The sequence below is a fragment of the Pipistrellus kuhlii genome, unplaced genomic scaffold (genome assembly GCF_014108245.1).
Source record: "Pipistrellus kuhlii isolate mPipKuh1 unplaced genomic scaffold, mPipKuh1.p scaffold_m20_p_20, whole genome shotgun sequence".
Classification (NCBI taxonomy): Eukaryota; Metazoa; Chordata; class Mammalia; order Chiroptera; family Vespertilionidae; genus Pipistrellus; species Pipistrellus kuhlii.
The window spans coordinates 12,019,009-12,040,188 of record NW_023425516.1 but is presented as its reverse complement, the minus strand read 5'-3'; the positions used below and the strand labels follow the sequence as shown (position 1 = coordinate 12,040,188).

General features: G+C 42.5%; 2 protein-coding genes across 4 annotated transcripts in view; one reads left to right on the top strand and one right to left on the bottom strand.

Moving 5' to 3' along the window:
- SIAE (sialic acid acetylesterase) overlaps positions 1-7,802 on the bottom strand; it is a 37,531-nt gene extending 29,729 nt beyond the window's left edge. The window contains exons 1-2 of one of the 3 annotated variants that reach the window (XM_045585480.1): positions 7,674-7,802; positions 3,847-4,050 (exon numbers count right to left, since the gene is read on the bottom strand). In XM_045585480.1, coding sequence (XP_045441436.1) covers positions 3,847-4,050; positions 7,674-7,740 — 271 coding nt within the window. In that variant the 5' untranslated portion in view covers positions 7,741-7,802. The remainder of the gene's footprint in view (positions 1-3,846; positions 4,051-7,673) is intronic. The other 2 variants (XM_045585481.1, XM_036449068.2) reach the window with 2 other exon arrangements.
- A 76-nt stretch (positions 7,803-7,878) lies between these two features.
- On the top strand, positions 7,879-19,886 carry SPA17 (sperm autoantigenic protein 17). The gene is made up of 5 exons (XM_036449582.2): positions 7,879-8,034; positions 9,093-9,273; positions 15,545-15,615; positions 17,579-17,647; positions 19,580-19,886. The coding sequence occupies exons 2-5, from the start codon at positions 9,120-9,122 to the stop codon at positions 19,721-19,723; spliced, it is 438 nt and encodes a 145-aa protein (XP_036305475.1). The 5' UTR covers positions 7,879-8,034; positions 9,093-9,119; the 3' UTR covers positions 19,724-19,886.
- Positions 19,887-21,180: the final 1,294 nt, after the last annotated feature.

Genomic DNA, 21,180 nt, shown 5'->3' with positions numbered 1-21,180 from the left:
GACGTGCTTTCTTTTTCCCCCCCTTCTTGCTAGTCATGTCAGATGTTAATTATTTTTCAGGCGGCGGTGCCAAATCTCAGAAGTCAAGAACAGAAAAAGGAAAAGGATTCACAACCTTTCCCTTCCCACAGGAGACACCTAGGGCTGGAAGAAACCACCCCGTCACGTCCCTCACAGGATCCTGGCATTTCACCAGCTGCCAAGTCCCTTTCAAGATTGTGGAAGTGACTTGGAGGTAGAGGAAGCTCCACAGGCCCCCTTCCTACCTGCATTTAGTCTGTGTCAAGTCCTCCTCCTCCTCCACCACCAAATATAAATGTTAAAAACAAAACAACACACAGGCCGAAACCGGTTTGGCGCAGTGGCTAGAGCGTCGGCCTGTGGACTGAAGGGTCCCAGGTTCGATTCAGGTCAACGGCATGTATTTTGGTTGCGAGCACGTCCCCAGGAGGGGGTGTGCAAGAGGCAGCGGATCGATGATTCTCTCTCATTGATGTTTTTAACTCTCTATCCCTCCCTCTTCCTCTCTGTAAAAACTCAATAAAATATATTTTTTAAAAAACAACAAACAAACAAAAAGCACAACACAAAAAAAAACTTAAGTACTGCTTCAGTACGTGTTTGTCAATAAAACTGTTTATGCAAGTTACTTAAACTGTAGCATGCTGTGGCAGACACCCCCTACGATGACCCCCAATAAGGCACATCCTTGTATAATCCTCTCCCCACTAAGTGCAGGCAGAATGTGTGATTTGCTTCCAACCAACAGAAAATGGCAAAGTGGATGAGATGTCATCCTCATGATAAGGTTACATGACGTGGAAAGCATAAAAGGGTTTTTATAGATGTGATTAAAGTCCCTAATCAGTTGACTTTAATAAAAAGGGTAATTATCCTGGGTGGACCTGACCTAATAAGGTGATCCCTTGAAGAGTATCTAGAGCCTGTGTGGTATGGTTCAATGGTTAGAGCATTGGCCCATGAGCCAAAGGGTCACAGGTTCTAATCCCAGTCCAGGGCATGTACCTGGATTGCAGGTTCAAGCCCTGGCCCTCAATGGGGCCCAGTAGGAAGCAACCAATTGATATGTCTCTCTCACATCAATGTTTCTCCCTCCCCCCCCCCCCTTCTCTCTTTTCCTCCCTTCTTCCCTTCCACTATCGCTAAAGAAAAAGAAAAATCATTGGGGAAACTATTCTTGGGTGAGGATTAACAACAACAACAAAAGAGTATCTGGAGGTCAGAGGTGAAAGGAACAAAGATGCAGCCATGAATCCTACAGGCGCAAGGAAATGAATCTGCCAGCAGCCTGGAGAGCTTGGAAGAGGCTCATTCCCCAGTTGAACCTCTGGATGAGAACACAGCCCACTGATGCCTGGATCCCAGTTTGTGTGACCCTGAGAAGGGCACCCAGCTAAATAACAGCCAGGCCTCAGGTCTACAGAAATTGTGAGACAGCAAAGGTATGTTGTTTCAAGTATCTGAGTCTGTGATAATTTATTATGTAGCATAGAAAACCAGTGTGCATGCTAACACTGCAACCAGGAACTTTTTCTTTTCTAAGTTAGAGACAATATATCTCTTTGCAGACACACCCTCATTTTATCATCCACATCTGCAGCCCCATGTGTCAGAGTGAGAGGATATATGTTAATATCCCCTATTTTATTCCTGTGTCTGAATTACTGCACATCATTTGACAACTTGAATAGGCCCGGTACCTGACTATAGTCCCAACTGTCCATCAAGTTTTAATTTTCCCAATGCTGTCGTGTCAGTCTGCCAGACAAAAACCTTTATGTGATTAAATTCCACTTTGCTGTGGGCACCTAGGGAATACAGGTAATAAGTTGTATGCTAACAGTGACAGACAGTGGCAAACTGAGGTTAGTCTGGCTGAAAAACTCAAATATCACTGATATTTAAATAGACGTCAAGCCTTAAACCCTGCAGCATCTCCTTTTGGGAAACATCTTCTTTTTGCCCTGTGGAATTTCCTACATATCTACCTTCTTTATTCCAAATAACATTGTATTCGTTTTACCTCACAGGGCAGGACAAAGCAAGATGCTGTTGAAATGGGCTTGTGGGTCTACACAAACTAAAACACTGCCTTCGCTCTCTGCCAAGCAGATGAGGAAAGCCTCACAAACAGATCCCCGCCCACCATCTTTCTCTCTTTTAGACAGAGGCTCCTTGGTGAGGCTGCTAATTCTCAACGTCTTGAACATCCTTACAGCAGCCACCTTGGGTCAAACCTTCCCTGAACATCACAAAGCCGGCTAACAGGTCCCACCGCTTCTAGTCTGCTCGACCTCCAATCAATCTCCCTCAGTGCTGCCAGAGTCATCTTTCTTTTCTTTTTTTAAAATATATATTTTATTGATTTTTTTTTTTTTTACAGAGAGGAAAGGAGAGGGACAGAGAGTTAGAACCATCGATGAGAATCAGCTGCCTCCTGCACACCCACTACTGGGGATGTGCCCGCAACCAAGGTACATGCCCTTGACCGGAATCAAACTTGGGACCTTTCAGTCTGCAGACCAACCCTCTACCACTGAGCCAAACCGGTTTTAGCAAGAGTCATCTTTCTAATAAATGAATCTGATTATGTTATTTCAAGCTTAAAAACCCACCCATCCAATACTCCTTAACAATGACAAACAAGCTTCCTTATATATCCTAACGTGTCTCCTGTCAGCCAACACCAGTCACGTACCCCGGTGTTCCAGGCAAACCTATCTATTGGCCATTTCTCCAATGACCCTAGGTCACGAGCGCCTCCATGCCTTTGCCAGGAGAGTCCTTCTGCCTGGTTTGCCCTACTTACCTTTCAAGATAAACCCTAGACTAAGTTAAGTACCCCTACTCAGCACTCCCACAGCACCTGGGACTTCCCCACGGCGGCACTTGCCACACTTCCCAATAATTGCTATTATTTTTCTGTCTCCTTGCCTAACCTATTAGCTTCATCAGGGGAGAGACCACATCTGTTTCGCTCATCACTATATCACCAGGACCTAACACAATATCTGCCACATAGTAGTCCCTCAGTAAATATTGGAGTGGTTGACTTAAATAACAATAATAACCATAACAGCTGTAACCAGCTAACATGTATTCAGCACTTACTGTGTGCCAGGCACTGCTCTAAGCACGTCACATGTGTGAATTCATTTAAAATCCACATGGTCTCAAATACTATTACCTCACTTTACAAATAAATACATTGTGACCCAGAGATATTCAATAGCATGCCCAAGGTGATACAGCCATGAAGAGACAGAGCCAGGACCTGAGTCCAGAGAGTGAATTTCAGAGCCTGGGTTCCAACCACTCCTCCATACTGCCTCTCCTTTATATGCGATTCCGTTCAAAGGCCACCTTCTGTGTAAACCTTCCCTTACCGCCCACTCAGAGGTAGACGTTTCTCTTCTGTATCCCATGGCACCCATGTACGCCTTCATCACAGCGGTTACCGCACCGCACTGTGTAACTCAGCGTCTGTTCTCACTATTCCATGGGCTCCCTGAGAACAGGCCCTTTTACTTAGTCTTAATTTGTATGCTCAGTGCCCAGCACATGGTAAATACACAAATAGCCTTTATGGATGGATGGATGGATGAATGGGTGGATGGGTGGATGGGTAGATGGATGGATGGGTGAATGGGTGGATGGATGGATGGGTGAATGGTGGATGGGTGGATGGGTGGATGGATGGATGATGGGTGGATGGGTGGATGGGTGGGAGAATAACTGGAGATGGAGAGTAAGCGTTCATTTTCAGATAATCCAGCAGGTGGCAGAAGAACACAAAAGCTACATAGAGAATGGGGGCTGCCGTACCTGGCACTTGAGTCACTTTCTTCATGATGGTTTCTTCCTCTCGACAAAGAGTCACTGTCACTGTGGCTTCAGACAGGCCAAAGCCCCAAATCACGGCCCCTGCAGGCTCCTTCTGCAGCACCATGTAGTCACCCATGTATGACGCAAACCGAAAGTCAGCTCCTCGAAAATTCAGCAAACGGGAAGACTCATCGTGGATGGAGTCTGGTTAAAGAGCAAGGAACATACGGTCTTTATACAAGAAAATTCGAATAGACCCAGTCCCTTCAATCTCCCAAAACCAGATCTTATTCCTCCTAATGAGGAAAGCAGCATAACAAGAACAGTTCCAAGACCAATAAAGAAAACTCCAAGAGCCTGGGGCCGTGGTCTGCAAACTGGGGCTCTCGAGCCACATGCGGCTCTCTGGCCCCTTGAGGGTGGCTCTTCCACAGAATACCACGGCCTGGGTGAGTTTATTTTGAAGAAGTGGCGTTAGAAGAAATTTAAGTTTAAAGAATTTGGCTCTCCAAAGAAATGTCAATCGTTGTGCTGTTGATATTTGGCTCTGTGGACTCATGAGTTTGCCGACCACTGGCCTAGGGCAACCCATGATCTACGGGCATCATCCTCTTCAGAACTTTGGCCCGCCTCAGCTCTCAGGCCTGGCCCTCCTGCTCGACTCTCTCCTCCTAAATCATTAAGATGCTCCTTTCATGCACCTACAGATGGTGTTTATGAGAAGAAGAAACCTCTTCCTTCCTCTACTTCCCACCCCCACTCCCACTCCCGAGGAGCAGGGAATTAAGCAGCCTGCATGTCTCCAACACGGCGCTCTCTCCTCTCTCCCCCCTTCCCACCCCACCAGTGTGAATTTCCCTCCATAATCCCCCTTAGGATGGCTTTCTGACAACCCCCTGCAAATGCTAAAGAAGCATTTATGAATATCTGCGACAAACCTGCTCCCTTCAATTCAGATAAACGAAGACGCCAAAAAAAAAATAATAATAATAAAGTCGGTGAGAGTGAGAAGGTCTCGGTGTCCTCACCAAGGTCTTTGGTCACCATTGTACCCATCCCACCGGCTAACATATGCACAAGGAATGAGAGAAAGAGCACGCAAAACTGTGGCTTCTATTCTAGAGCCACTAACAAGACGGAACCAGAACTCACTTTAACAAGATCGTTCCTATTTTTAACACTCAGCCTATAAAGAAGTGTTTCATTAGTAACAAGCATCGATCCACATTATCTCAGCACGCTTCTCATCAAAACTTAAAAGAGTGGGGGGAAAAACACAAAATCTGACATCTTTGTCTCAATAAAAGACCCCCAAAAATCCCTAGAAGAAAATAATGAACACTATTAAAAAAATATATATTTTTTAAAGATTTTCAACAAAAATGATAGGCAGGAGAGAGAATCAGGCCTAACAAGGTTGACATTTCCCTCCTGAGAAGCTACATACGATGACGGCCCCTCAGGCAATACTTAAAGGAGCAGCACACTAATGGGGCCTCCTCCACAGGCTCGGTGGCCTATTTGTCCTGCACTCGGAATAAGAACCCGTCCCTAAACACCCTCGGCTCGCTCTGATGAGTCCGTCCCACCACGAAGCCTACGTGACAATCCCAAGTTCCTGCAGGACAGCCGCTGGGCTGGAGATGCGTGGCTGGCTGCCTGGAGCCAAGTGCTCTGAGACTCCCGCACAGGGGGATTGATTGCATAAGCACATGGCAGCCCGCGGGAGGGAAGGGGGCAGGCATGTGTGTGGGAGGGTCTTGTCTTGGGTAGGTGCCTCTTGTGGAACAAAACTGAAAAACGAAAGGTCTAAAAGCTAAGCAGAGAGGGGGTGGAGGCGACGGAATGGAGGGAGGAAATCTGGCTGCCGCTGGCATAGGAGCCGGTGCAAACGAAGGGCCCTAGACGTGAGCAGCAGCCACCTGAGGCTGAAGGAAACACCTTTGCAAACCAGTCTGTCTTCTCCGACACGCACGTAAGGAACCTCTTTGTGCGTGAACCTAGTCTGAGTTAAAGAATAGAGGGAGCCCAGCTGGCATGGCACAGTGGCTGAGCATTGACCCATGAACCTTGAGGTCACAGTTCCATTCCCAGTCAGGGCACAGGCCTGGATAGCCATTTCGATCTTCAGGGGGGTGGGGGTCAGGGGGGCATGTAGATGACAGCCGGTCAATGATTCTCTCTCATTATTGATATTTCTCTCTCTCTCTCTCCCTTCCTCTCTGAAATCAATAAAAGTAAAAAGAATTTTAGAGGTAGAACGATCTTTCATACCCAGGGTTTATAATCATGGTATTTACTGACCAATAGACTGAGACCCAAGTAGATTAGGTAATTTAAAAATACAGCTTACAGCCGAAACCGGTTTGGCTCAGTGGATAGAGTTTCACCCTGCGGATTGAAGGGTCCTGGGTTCGATTCCGGTCAGGGGCATGTACCAGTAGGGGGTGTGCAAGAGGCATCTGATCAATGATTCTCTCTCATCGATGTTTCTAACTATCCCTCTCTCCTCCTCTCTGTAAAAAATCAATAAAACATATTTTAAAAATATATATCTTGCATATTAATCCTTGAACTCAACAAATATGGATCGATGCCTACTATGTGCTAGGCACCATTTAAGCATGGAGAATATAGCAGTGGGGCGGGGGAGGAGGGGGAGAGAACAAAATCCTTTCAGGAGGGAGCTTACACTCTATGAATTCACTTGCTGGTGGCAGGCGCTGTGCTGAACGCACTGCAGACATTGTTTCTTTGGCCACAAATGGCACAGGGAGTTTATGACAGGACTAGAGACCCAGCCACTGATTCCAATGTTACTGCCACTTCACTCAGCCACAGCTCGAAGCTGGTGGTAAATCGAAGGTCACGTTCCCTGTCCTTCTAAAGCTTTCATTCCAAACTGAGCAGCCAGTGGAACACGTCAGAGGGATGGAGCAATGGACAGAACAGCAGGCTAAGGAAGGAGGCAGCACCGGTAAATGTTGGTCAAACAAGAAACTTAGGCCTAATATTTAAAAATATATATATATATTTTTTAGCTTTTTCAATTTTTCCTTCATTTGGGTATTAGATTAAAAAACAACAGGAATCAGTGTTCTGAAGAAGAGACCATCATTAAAAGTACCCTATGTGAGTGTTTGAAGGGGGGAAAAAATAGGTCCAGCATTATCGCTTTCACTTCGCACTTAGCAGATAAGATCTGGGTTTTCCCCCAGTTGGGACCCAGGGTCCAGCCTTAAGTAGACCAATGACAGGGTCTGACTTGGACCACAGTCAGGGAGTCGCCCTCCTCCCCCAATGCCCCACACATATTAATAGTACCCCCCACCACCACCAGTATATCTGTAAGCTGCACCAGAAACCAAAGCTGAGCCTTCAATATCCTGAGCCAGAAAGGGAGTGGTACCTCACAGCCCTATGGCCATTTCAACTAGCAAAATGTAATTCCTCGCCGAACACAAATCCTCCCTGGGGTTCCACTGAGAGGGTTTGCATGACTCTGGGCACCTGTTCCAAATATATGACTTGCTTCCTGCACCCCAACCCCCCAATTCGAGTTCCCCCAGCCGTTATTCAAAGGCCCCGAGGGCCACCCCACTCAGATAAACCCAACTCTCCATCTGCCCCACGCGCTGGACGGGATGGAGGAAGCGGAAGGGCAGAAGCCATATGGCCCAGCGGAACTAGCGGTCCAGGTCTGGCTTGCAGACCCCTTCCCGGCCCTTGGGTGGGGGTGCGGGTGGGGAGTCCTGCCTGCGAGCACGCGGGAGGCCGGAGCCCGCGTACGCTGACGGGCGGGGTCGGGTCCTGCCAGGCCGCCTCACCTGCACGCACGTGGGCCCGCAGGGCAAATAGCAGGAGCAGCCCCAGTGCCACCCCCAGCGCCACCATGCTGGCCAAGTTCCGTCTCCCCGCGCGGGCCCCGTAGCCCGGATCCTGGCGGGGGCGGGGTCTGTGACGGGCGGGGCCGGAGTGGGCGGGGCTGCTGTGGGCGTGGTCACAGGCCCCACCCGCTTCCGGTCCGCGCTGTCCGCGAAGCAGTCTGCGGCCGCCGGAGAGGACGCGTCTCGTCCCTTCTCGGCCGCCGTAGTGGAGTTGAAAAAAAAAAAAAGAATAAAAAACGGTTCCTCAGCAACGAGAACAAACAACTGGAACCCCCGGCACCAGCTCTGGGAGAGGCAAGAGGTGAGGCGGTTTACCCCTCTTCCTCTCCAAAACCGAGGCCTCGCCCTTTCCCTTCGCCTCCCGTGTTCTCTCCGGATCCCCGACACATCCCGGGGAGCCCCGGGGGGCCGATGGGGGGCTGGCGGCCGTTGTGAAGTCCCGGGGCCTCGACGTGCGGCCCCCGCCCGCCGCCCTCGCCCTCGCCCTCCGCCCTCCGCCCTCCGTTCCTCACATCGGCTCAGGGCCACTCCGATCGGGTCAGGGCCTCGCCAGGCCGTGTCACAACCTCAGAGGATCCCATACCTCATCTCCTGGTCCTTCGGGCAAGGGGGTTCAAGAAACCTCCGCCGATCGGGCCTCGTGAAACCATCTAGTCCCCCCGCCTGGAGGCCCCGGCCCCGGCCTCACTTGGCGGCGTTAACCGTCACAACAGGCCGGGCCCAGTGGGTTTTGCAGACTCTCGTCCCCCAGGAAAGACAAGATCTCTCCCTTGTCCTTCGTCCAGCCCTTGGGTTCCTAGATGGGAAGGCAAGACCTGGACCAGAGAAAAACCAGAAAATATAAGAATCCCAGAGACCTTGGGAAGCTGGGGTTGCAACATCCTGACCGCCCGTGCCTTCCAGGGAAAGACTTCAGTGTGAAACGTACTCATTTAACAAATCAGAATAATTTCTAGAACCGAGGCCAGATCTGACTTTTAAAACAATTTTGTTTTTAGACCTTAAACAGGGTCTATTCAGCAATTTATGGTGAAGTTTTAGCAACCTTTCTCTCTAAATTCCTGTGAGATGGCAAAACTTAACCTCACCTTTTAAAGAGAAAGAAAAAGTACTTAGGATGATAGTGAAAATCTGTGATTTTTTTTTTGTAATGAAAAGAATGACCTATTAAGTCTGTATTGGTAATATTCTAATTAATAACGATGCATTGTTCATGACGAATTCGGAAGAAAAAGATGGATTTGGTTTGGGTTGGGGGGAAATACTGAAGTTTGGTCATCAGAAATAATTTATCGCCATAGTTGTGATTATGTAAGTATAAGACAGATTTAAAGACAGTACTCTTTGGTGAATCTCCAGGTACAATAGGCAGTTCCTTCCAAGAAGATGTCGATTCCATTCTCCAACACCCACTACCGAATTCCACAAGGATTTGGGAATCTTCTTGAAGGGCTGACACGTGAGATTCTGAGGCAGCAACCGGAAAACATACCATCTTTTGCAGCAGCATATTTTGAGAGTCTTCTAGAGCAGAGAGAGAGTAAGCTTTAAAAAAAAAAATAGGCATCTTTAAAAAAGTAGAGAGACTTAAGTACTTGTTTAGGGTGAAACTTGCTTAAGACCATCCCTATTCCTCAGAAAGCCTCGTACGAGGCAGGTAGCTTCGTCACAGTTCTTGGTGTTTGAAACAGCATACGCCTTTTTGGCAGGTTTGCTCAAATCACGTTATTTCACATTATTGAAGATGACCGGTTATGACCCAGACCTTCTTGCTTACCCATTGGGTGGAAGGTGACCCCACAAGGTCATTTAGGATAGCTCTCCATTTCCCAGCAGGCTGTTCGCATACACCCAAGCCAGCGGACATCTGTTCTCACTGGGAGGAGAGTTTGTGCTTTTCTTTCTTTCTTTCTTTTTTCCTTTCTTTCTTTCTTTTTTTTTTTTTTTTAAATATATTTTATTGATTTTTTTTACAGAGAGGAAGAGAGAGGGATAGAGTTAGAAACATCAATGAGAGAGAATCATCGATCTGCTGCCTCTTGCACATTCTCCATTGGGGATGTGCCAGCAACCAATGCACATGCCCTTGACCGGAATCAAACCCGGGACCCCTCAGTCCGCAGGCCGACGCTCTTATCCACTGAGCCAAACAGGTTTCGGCGAGTTTGTGCTTTTCTCTACATTTTTGCTCTTTTTACTTGAAGGTATGTTAAGTATGGTAAAAAAATAAATAAATAAATAACCCTACACGCCTTAGATTATATAAACTGGTATTTGCTGAGGGATCTGAAACTCCTACAAGAAAGGCATGGAGAAAAAGTGCTTTGAAAAGTGAACTTCCATTCTCCCGAGGTTCCATCCTGCTCAGACTAAGGCTCAGGCTAACCCTGACCCTCTGGTTGAGAGCCAAAGCAACTCCTTCACGTTCAGAAATAAAATTTCCAGATTCCCCACCTGGAAGGTTCATCAAGACCCTACCTAATGGTCAAATGGGGATTGTTACAGCTATCATTGTCTATTTAAAACGTGTCACTAGAGCCACAGTTTTTATTTATTTTATTTATTTATTATTATTTTTTATTTATTAAATTATCTGTGTACATATTTCACAGTTTTTAATATAAGCTATTATCATTACTTTTTATTACAGTCTTCTAACAGGGTGGTAAAGGTGCCCAGAGACACCACAAATAAATAAACATTCAATTTTAAATCTTTTTCGAAGAAGGGAGCACAAGGCTTGAATTAAAACAACTCCCATACACACTGTGTAGCTCTCCACCCGCTGTCTTTGCTCTACCCTGGCAGAGCTCAAAATCTCTGCCGGTTTCCTGACTGTTGCTGATCTTGCCCATATCCAGTCACTGAATATTTGTTGCCCAATCTGAAATGTAAGTGCCACTAGAAAAGCTAGGGAGAGAAATCCTTTAGGGCAGTGGTTCTCAACCTTTCTAATGCCATGGCCCTTTAATATAGTTCCTCATGTTGTGGTGACCCCCAACCATAAAACTATTTTCGTTGCTACTTTATAACTGTAACTTTGCTGCTGTTATGAATCGTAATGTAAATATCTGTACAGCAACGAAAATAGTTTTATGGTTGGGGGTCACCACAACATGAGGAACTGTATTAAAGGGTTGCAGCATTAGAAAGGTTGAGAATCTCTAGAGCACATGTGTCAAACACAAGGCCCGCGGGCCAAATCCGTCCCGCCAGGCCTTGCAATGTGGCCCTCACCACGCTGTCATCACTGCACTCCGCTGCGTTTCCATCACAATGACAGTTTATGACTGTTCAGTAAACCATTCGGCCCGCGATTTAGGCTGGATTTTAGATTTTGGCCCCTTCTCTGATTGAGTTCGACACCCCTAGAGTCTAGAGAGTAACAAACATTAATTTTGTTGTTATAACTTTATTTTATAAATTAATGAGTAAAATTTCTTGAGTCATTTATTTAAATTTAGACCTTGAAAACATCCTATTACAAAACATTTGAGTCATTGTTACTGGATCAGGAAAATTAAAGCAATTGGTGATTCAGAGTAATGGTCTCAGAATACTAACTCGAATAAAAATGGGTAAGACTATTTGAAAAATTTGAAGAAGTTTTAAGCATCATACCCATTCTCACTTATGTAACCACAACCGAGTTTTCTAACTGATACAAGTATTAGGATTTAGTCTCTCCAAGTGGGAAGAATGAAGTCCTCTAAGCCAGTCTCTCACACAGTGCAAGCATTCCTCATAGGTAATTACTAGTCTTAATTTTTATTTTTGTGACAAGACGTATGTTAGTAAATTAAATAAGTGGCATCTTAAAATCACTCGACAAAAGGTGGGCTTTTATTAAATGATACAATAAAGATGGAAAAAGTTAAAATTTTACCTATTCCTTACATGATACACCAGGATAAGTTCCAAATTGATCAAATATTTAAATATTTTTAAATGAAACCTACAAATACTAGAAGAAAATGTGGATAAATTTTCTCTATAACATAAAGGGGGAGAGGGAGGGGATTGCTAACCAAGTTGCTATAATTACTTAAAAAGCAAAAAGCAATTAGGGGAAAGATGGAGATAAAATTGACAATATTACGTGACAAAAATTGCCATATGGAAAATAAAACTACAATGACAAACTGAGAAAAAAAAATGTTTGCAATTTATATCTCAACTGGTTAATCAGCCTAATAAATAAACAGCTTGTAAAAACAGTGAGAAAAAAAGCCCAACACTGCTACATAAAAAAAATGGGCAAGTGATAGGAGTTTACACAAAAATACATGCAAATGGCCCTGGCCAGTTTGGCTCTGTTCGGTAACATCCCATGCACCAAGAGGCCACTGGTTCTATTCCCATATCAGTCATGCCAGTAGGGGGCATGCAAGAGACAGCCAATGAATGTTCTCTCTGCATCTCGCTCTCTCAAATCTATTAAAAAATATTTTTAAAAATAAATGCAAATGGTCTATAATATATTAAAACCTTCTTAAATTAACCCATAATAATAGAGGCCCATATCAAAACTACGCTGAGGTACCACCATCCCACCTCAATACCTCTACTCATCAGATTGGCAAAAAGCCAGAAGTTTGCCAATTCCGGTTAGATAGAATCCCAAGGAGGGGAAATAGTGCAATGACCCAGAAATTCCACTTCTTTACTTTTCATTGCATTGTTATTTGAGGAAGCAACCCAAATACCCATAATAGGTACTTATTGAATAAACTAGAGTATATCTACACAATAGAATAATACACCGCTTTAAAAAACAAGGAGGAAAAACAATGAGGAAGATCTCTAGATGTTGCTATGGAGTGATACTCAAGATACATTAAGTGTAAAAAGTATGTGTAGTATGCCATTATCTAATAAAGGAGTGTTGATATGACTGCATAACTTCATTTATATTTTAAATATTTTAAAATTAAAATGACGTTCACCTCTAGAGAGAGAAGGGACAGAGTCGAGGGAACAAGATGGAAGCGAGAATTCTCAATATATCTTGAGTTCAAAATCATAAATGTGAACATAGTAATAAAATAAAAATTTAAAATTGTTAATTTCTAAAATGTAGAAGCAAAATGCAACAGACATAACTAACTAGAATTGAATGGATAGCATAACCACACAGATACAAATTATTTTCAGTGACTTTATGACACTAGGGCCCAGCACACAAAATCGCACAAGACCCAGCATCAAGTCCCACCAGCACCACGGGACTGGCCTTTGATCATTACAGTGTTACAACCACTGGGTTTTTATTATGTAGATAATTTGTACATCCCTGATGGCTATAGCCTTAAAACAAAATGAATTTTAACATATCTTAAATTATTTTTAGTAATTCTTGTTAATATTATAATTTAGTTATCCTATAATTATTTTTTACAATTGTAGGACATAGCAAATAAGTAATTCTCCTACTGTAATTAGAAATAAGATTTATAATGTAAGAAAAATGATTTACAAATATAAAGTTGATAAGATCCTATAATCCTAAACTTGAATTGAAAATGTAAAATATGAAACATAAAAATAAAGTCATCTATAATAATAAAGGAGTAATATGCTAATTAGACCGGACAACCTTCCAGGTGCAGCCGGACTGCGAGGGCTGAGGCAGCACCGCCACTGCCTCGGGCAGAGCCCCTTGCATGAGTTTTGTGCATCGGCCTCTAGTATAAATATAAAAATAAATGTATTATGTATATAAAAAAGTAAATAAAATCCTGTAATCCTAAATTTGAATTTAAAAGTATCAGTGTGACCTCTGATGTACCAGAGGTCACACTGATACTTCTAAATTATAAATATATATATATATTAATAAAGGAAGTGCCCTGGCCATTTGGTTCAGTAGCATGTTGACCTATGAACCAGGAGGTCAGAGTTCAATACACAGAGCACATGCCTGGGTTGTGGGCTCAATCCCCTGTGTGGGGCATGCGGAAGGCAGCTGATCGATGATTCTCATTATTGATGTTACTAGTTCTCTCTCCCTCTCTCCTCCTCTCTCCAAAATCAATAAAAACATAAAAAATAAAATAAGTGTCTTTTAATTCCATACATTTTCATAAAGGCCTCAAAACAAAGACCAGCCCAGTCCCAGTGAATACCTGGCTCAACACAATAGGCTCTTCCTTCCATTTCCCCAGGAAACGGGCTTCCTGGAGAACTAGGTAATTTCTCGAACTGGGAAGAAGAGCCTGAATTTTTTGCCATCCCAGAAAAATAAGGAAACTGTCATAGATTACTAGAGTTGTTTCCAAAGGACTCCAGAGCATCTAAGAACCCAAATAAGCCCCTACTGGACAGTTTTGGATAACAAGAGCATCAATAAGAATAATAAATGTGCTCTAGCCAGTTTGGCTCAGTGGATAGAGCCTTGACACGTATCATACCTTGGTTCAGGCCCCTCCCCAGCCTAGGTCTGGTTGGGGTTTGTGCAGGAGGCAACCAGTCGGTATGAGAGAAACATATTTCTCTCTGTCTCTCCCTCTCCCACTCTTCAAAAATCAATGGAAAAATATCCTTTGGTGATGATAAAAAAGAATAATAAATGTAATGAGTTGAAATTTATCCAATTTGTTAAATATTCATGAGTTCATAATGATAAAAAAAAAATGAAGCTCCTTAAGAGAATTCTAAGAAACCCACTGATTATTGTGAAAAGTGGTAAATAAAAGAATCAAACCTTTAACCTACCTTTTCTGTAAGAATTGTATTTCAGGGTAACCAAATAGTTGATGAGGAAAAGTTTTTTGTTTTTTATTGAGTACTCTAGAAATGAAGTAATAATAAAATTAGAACCCTGCCATTATGCAACACCTAAAGAAATTATCTAAAGATTCATCAATGGGTCCATAAAAATTATAAAGAGAGACAATCAGGTACTATGTATCTCCTGACAGTATTATACTGCACTACCGATATTCTTGCCTAAAACAATCAGACATGAATCAGATCAAACTGTAGATCTAACTAGCAGCATTTGGAAAGTTCAAAGGCAAAGGAACTTGTTAAAAAGCATCATGGGAATGGAATAAAAACTATCTAAAACTTTTGGGTCATTTTCCTTTGGAGTTTTCCATAGGAAAATGACCCAATTTTATCAACAAATAAATTGCAAGGAAAAATTATGGGGTGGGAGGTAGGGAGCTTTCCATGAGCAGAGATGTAAGACAAAATGTTCTCATCCTGTGGAAACCGGTTTGGCTCAGTGGATAGAGCGTCAGCCTGTGGACTGAAAGGTCCCAGGTTCGATTCCAGTCAAGGGCATGTACCTTTGGTTGTGGGCACATCCCCAGTGGGAAGTGTGCAAGAGGCAGCTGATAATGATTCTCTCTCATCGATGTTTCTAACTATCCCTCTCTCTTCCTCTCTGTAAAAAAATCAATAAAATGTATTTTAAAAAATGTTCTCATCCTTCACTTTTCCAAACCTCCTTACTATTTAGCATTTATTTGTATACATTTTTCTGTGTTTACTAATTCATGCTTATACGTTTCTATACTTATATTTTAGTATTGGCATTTTTTTTCTCTCTCTTTGTTATAGATTTTGTAAAGGCAGTTTTTTACTGCCTTTCTAAATATACCCAATGGATCATCTAATGTTTAATTCATCAGCATGTATTTAATGATCACTGCTTATGTCTGCAGTGCTAAGCTATGTATAACAGCAGTAAGACTTTCAACTGGTATCAATGAACCTGTGATTTGAAAAAGCTTATTTTGTGTTACTTTAGATGGACTTTAATGAACTAAAAATAAGTCCAAAATTAATATATTTTTATTGTTTAGAAACCAACTTCGATCCAGCAGAATGGGGAAGTAAGGTGGACGACCGCTTCTATAACAACCACGCATTCAAGGTATGGATGGTCCCGGGAAACTAATGGGTTTGGCTATCTCTTTTCCCTGCCTCCAAACAGAGATTATTGGGATCTCCCCAGACTCATACAAATTGTGAGAGGCAGCCAATGTATCCTATTAAAGCTTCTTAATTGTAATGTTCTTTCAGATGAGACATTCTTTTCCAAAGTATCTGAATCATACCAGATACATAGTTTAAAGATGATCAACAGGAAGAATGTAATCAAAGTTATAGGATAATTAGTCTCATTTATTCAAATTTTATTGGGCATCAGTGCTTAGCAGTAGCAGATGATAAGTATTTATTGAATTAATGAGTGGTATTTCATAAAATAAAACACCGTTCCTCCAGTTACTTCATTGTCATTGCACTTTACAAAAGACTGAATAGAATTAAAGATGGTAGTGGTGGATAGAATTTTCTGTATAAAACTAATCTGTTCAGAGACTGAACCTGTCTTTACTAGCATTTTTAGAACCAGTCTTTCTCAGCCAAGGTACCTTAAAATAATTAAGTCCTGCCGAAACCAGTTTGGCTTGCGGACTGAAGGGTCCTGGGTTCAATTCCGGTCAAGGGCATGTACCTTGGTTGTGGGCACATCCCTGGTGGGGAGTGTGCAGGAGGCAGCTGATCAATGTTTCTGACTTTCTGTCCCTCTCCCTTCCTCTCTGTGGAAGATCAATAAAATACATTTTAAAAAACAATAATAATAATTAAGTCCTAACTGGAAGGCACACATTTCCTATAAGGAATCAATGTCTCTTCTTTGTATTAAGAATGTTTCATCATTTCACCATAGTTAATGCATTCTTTTGGAGAGAAGTGAGACAATAATTACTTAAAATATTCCGTGTTCGAGGGCCAGAGAAGAAATACTGGTTGAGAAAAGCTGTGTGGAACACAGTGTCACTGGCATCAACTAGAAATGGTAGAAATTCATTCAGTCTAGAACCCTACGCAGGTCTACAAATCAGATGTTGAATTTTAACAAGATCCCCAAAGGTAAAATGTAGGTACATTAGAGTCTGAGCAAGCACTACTCTAGAAGCTGTGATCAACCATTAGCCACAAAGCACCCACACATATTTGAATGAAAAGGAATGAACACAGTTAGTGTTCCACAGTAGATTTGGGAATTTCCTGGGGAAATATCTGTCACCTATTCCATGAGTTCAGAAGTAAATTTCCATCCATTTGTGCCTGCCAGATAAGATAAATGTTCTGTTTATTTCCATTTAACTAGATTCTCTGTGTTCGTGCTTTATTGGAACCAAAGGAAAATGTTGGAAATTTTAAAATACTGGGGCTATATCAGCTGTTTCTTCTCTTTTGAAATCTAAAGACTTTATTTGATTAGCCTATTTATCCTTTCTATTTTATGCATTAAGGAAGCTAGTCCCATAAATTGGAAATTAGTAATGTCTCTATTTTGGAAAAAGATTCCATAACTATGTAAAAACAGGCAGAGCTGGCTTCCCTTTTTCTATGTAAATCATCCCCCACAACAAAACTTACTCTTTGACTTAGATTTAAATCTACAAATGTCATTAAAAAGTCAACAGGATTCTACACTATGCAACACAATGACATTTCTTTTGTTTCTATTTTAGAAACTATTGGCACTTCTTCTTTATACTGTTCAGGATTCATTACAGCATCTTATTGACTTTTAGTATAAGACAATAGCTTGTTTTGAATATAAAACAATGTCATATACTTTCCAGAAGCAAAAAAGCAACTTTTTTTTTTTTTTTACCAATTCCTTCATCTTTAATACTTATGCATATTCCCTTGAGAGTTTTGTTCTTTTTCCACCCATTTTCCTTGTTAAAAATCAGTATGTGTTTAATTACCACTTTTTCTCAATAACTTAAAGTAATATTTCATTACCTTTAAGCAGCTTGATCCATGATTACTATTTTTTGAAATATTGCCTATTTGGTCCTCTCCCGTCTCTCCAGGAGCAAGAACCAGCTGAGAAAGAAAAGACTCAGGCAGCTGAGAAAGTGGAGACACCAGGCACACCCTTAGTAAGTTAAATTTGCCATGCACTATTAGAAAAAATATCACTCAATTTATAATCATACTCTAAATATGAATCTAGTCTATTATCCATGTTGTTAAAATTGTGATTTCGCTTTCTAGATAGCTAACATCAGTAATAAACTATTGTAACTGGTGGATCACTTTTAGTCGTGCCTCTTATAAAGAAAAAATCATTCTTCCCTTTAAATATAAAATCTTATTTCTCAAGATTATCAACAGATGGAAAAATCTCCTCCAGAGGAAGAACAGGCAGAACTCACCAGCCTCATGCTTGGCCCTTTAGATTCACTTTCCTATTGGGGAGCTTTTCGCTCAGTGATGATGTGACTCCAAGGGAAACCCACAGGGAATTATGCAACCAAATGAAATGGCTTTACTCAGTGTGTCTTGCCTTCCATGCATTGCCCTCTGCAAAAACTACTTCCTGCCTGACAGCCCACATCTAAGTAGGGGACCTGGGTACATGCCTCTGTGAGTCCTCTAATCACTAGTGTGCTAGAGCCAGCTTTCACCTTCCGGGAGAGGATAGTGTGCATCTCTCCACAGCCCTGTGCGTGGTAATGTCACTTCTGTAGCTTGAAATCAGCCATAGAAGGAGTATTAAGACCATGACAGCCAAGACCGGTTTGGCTCAATGGATAGAGCATCGGCTTGTGAACTGAAAAGTCCGGGTTCGATTCCGGTCAAGGGCATGTACCTTGGTTGCGGGCACATCCCCAGTGGGGGATGTGCAAGAAGCAGCTGATCAATGATTCTCTCTCATCTATGTTTCTAGCTCTCTATCTCTCTCCCTTCCTCTGTGTAAGAAATCAATAAAATATATTTAAAAATATAAAAAATAAATAAAAATGACTTCAGTTATAAAATTAAAAAAAAAAGACCATGACAAATGGAATGAATCAGGATCCATTCCCCCACCCCAGAGCATTTACCAGCATATCACTATAATTTTCATAATGCAGACTCAAGAGGACCAAGCCTAGTGAGAAAGACGAGCTCATTCTCCCCAATACTGAAGGCCAGACTTTTGAGTTCCTTTTCATGTCCCAGGTGGTTACTCAATAATTGACACCTAAAATAGACTTCCCCCTGAAGGAATACCTTACCTCCTGCCCATGGGGCATAACTTTTCCCTATAGCCTTAATAAATTATTCCAGAATTAAATCAGTGCAACTTAGCCTAACATTGGCACAAGACGCAGAGGGAGATGGGAAAGAAGGAAAGGAGTTTTGTTTCCTTACATCTTCACTAGGTGCCCTTCCACAGCTCTTCATGAGTCTGAGCTGGGATCCCATTGATTTCCAACCTCAGGATAATTTACTTGCCCGTATTGAGCCATCATCTCAGAGGACTTTATACCATTTTGTTTGCATTTAAAAGTTTGAGCCCCAGCTGGTATGGTTCAGTGGTTGTAGCGTCCACATGTATACTGAAGGTCACAGGTTCAATTCCTGGTCAGGAGTACATAACTGGGTTGCAGGTTCAATCCCCAGACCCTGGTGGGGGCATGTGCGGGAAGCAACCAGTCAATGTGTGTCTTATATATCTTAATTGTTACATCCCTAAATTGATTAAATATATGCAGTTTTTTTTTGTATACATTCTTTTTTATAGCATCAAAATAGTGTATGGAGCCCTGGATGGTGCTGCTCAGTTGCTTGGGAGTTTGCCGATTTGATTCCCAGTCAGGGCATGTCCCTGGGTAGAAGGTTCAACCCCTGGTAGGGAGCATGGAGGAGGCAGCCAATCCATGTACCACTCTCACGTCAGTTTCTCTCTCACTCCTTCTCCCTTCCCCCCTCTCTGAAAATCAATAAAAATATTTTTAAAATAAAATTTAAAAATTAAAAATCTTAAAAAAAAAAAAATACCGTGTGGGATGTTTACAAAGTCTCTTTTTCTCCTTCCCCTGCAGGAATCTTCTGATGACGATAAGGACAAAGAGGAGCTGGCTGCCGTTAAAATTCAAGCAGTGTTCCGGGGACACTTAGCCAGAGAGGAGGTGAAGAAAATGAAACAAGACGATGAGCCTGAAGAGCAAACACAGGAAGACAACTGAGGAGACTGGTTTTGCCCCCCCAGAAACATGAACAAGTAACTCAGATCCATCAACCATGTGATTGTCGTTCTTTTCTTCGAGGTTGGATGCAGTGGAATAGCATTGGCTGCTGTTGTGAAAATCTGTCATCAGCATTTGTTTAATAAACATGCCATTGAACACATGCTCTAGAAGATTTCTCTGAGATCATAAGTCTTATTTATACTTCTCCGAGTCTATGTATGGAGACCCTTGGATGTAGACCGGAATGTATGAGTTTTCAGAGATCTCAGAGTCATGTGTTACCTAATGAACAAGTCTTCTCTACCACATCCCTGACAACAGTCTGATTTAGCTCCTGTTTCATGCATCGTGTTAGAGAATCTCACTGCCTTTCAAGGGCAGTCCAGTTAATTTTAGAATAACTTGAATTATTAGAAGATAAAGCTGAGTCAAACATCTGCCTCCTTGTAAGTTTTCATCTGGCATGCCTGCATTCAACCATTCATTAAAAATGTATTGAGCAGAATTCGTGTGCTGTGGTTTGGTAGTGAATATCTGTTCTCACATTTATGCAGCTGACATCTTTTATTATCTCACTCTCCAGAATGACACAGAATAAGACTAATGCATCATATTTGAAAAAAACGAAAGCTATTATAACATCATAAATACTCTCTTCTTCAGCTAAAACTTCCCACACTTGTTTTTAAAAATATATTTTTTATTGATTTCAGAGAGGAAGGGAGAGGGAGAGGGAGAGAGAGAGAAACATCAAAGATGAGAGAGAATTATTGATCAGCTGCTTCCTGCATGCCCCCTACTAGGGATCGAGTCCACAACCTGGGCATGTGCCCTGACTACGAATCGAACTGTGACCTCCTGATGCATAGGTTGTCACTCAACCACTGAGCCACACCAGCCAGGCCTCCCACATTTCTTTAATGTAGAAATGGTAATACGTTCATCACAAAATCACAAACTTTGGCAAACCAAGCCTGGTGCCTTATTTTTAGAAAGTTCAGTCTCTCCTTTTTTGAGGCCTCCCTGCCTCTGAATATTCAAGAAACTGTAAGGCTCATGTCTTACACTGAAAGATACAGTTCCTTTTCCAAAGGAAAATAAAGGGAAAGCAGACTCCTACCATATAATGCTGTTGCCTTTTACCTCAAAGACGCAGCCTCGTCAGGCAGACGACGTGGTGTCCTGGCTGGTTCAGGTTCCGGTCTGCACTATTTTGGATGTCCCGGGCGTGGGTTCTAGCTTTATACCTCTCTTGGTCACAGTCACATCGCCATTGGTCCCCAGAACTCACTAGCCTGCCTGTGGCTCGTCCTTGAGCAGTTTCTACAACAGCCACAGGTTATGCATAATGAGTGGTCTCCCACAAACTCCTAGATCTCTGTCTTAAGCTCAGACTTTCTCTTTCTGCAAAGCAATGTTTTTTTCGGGTCCCTGTAGGCCTTCCCTGTCACGGA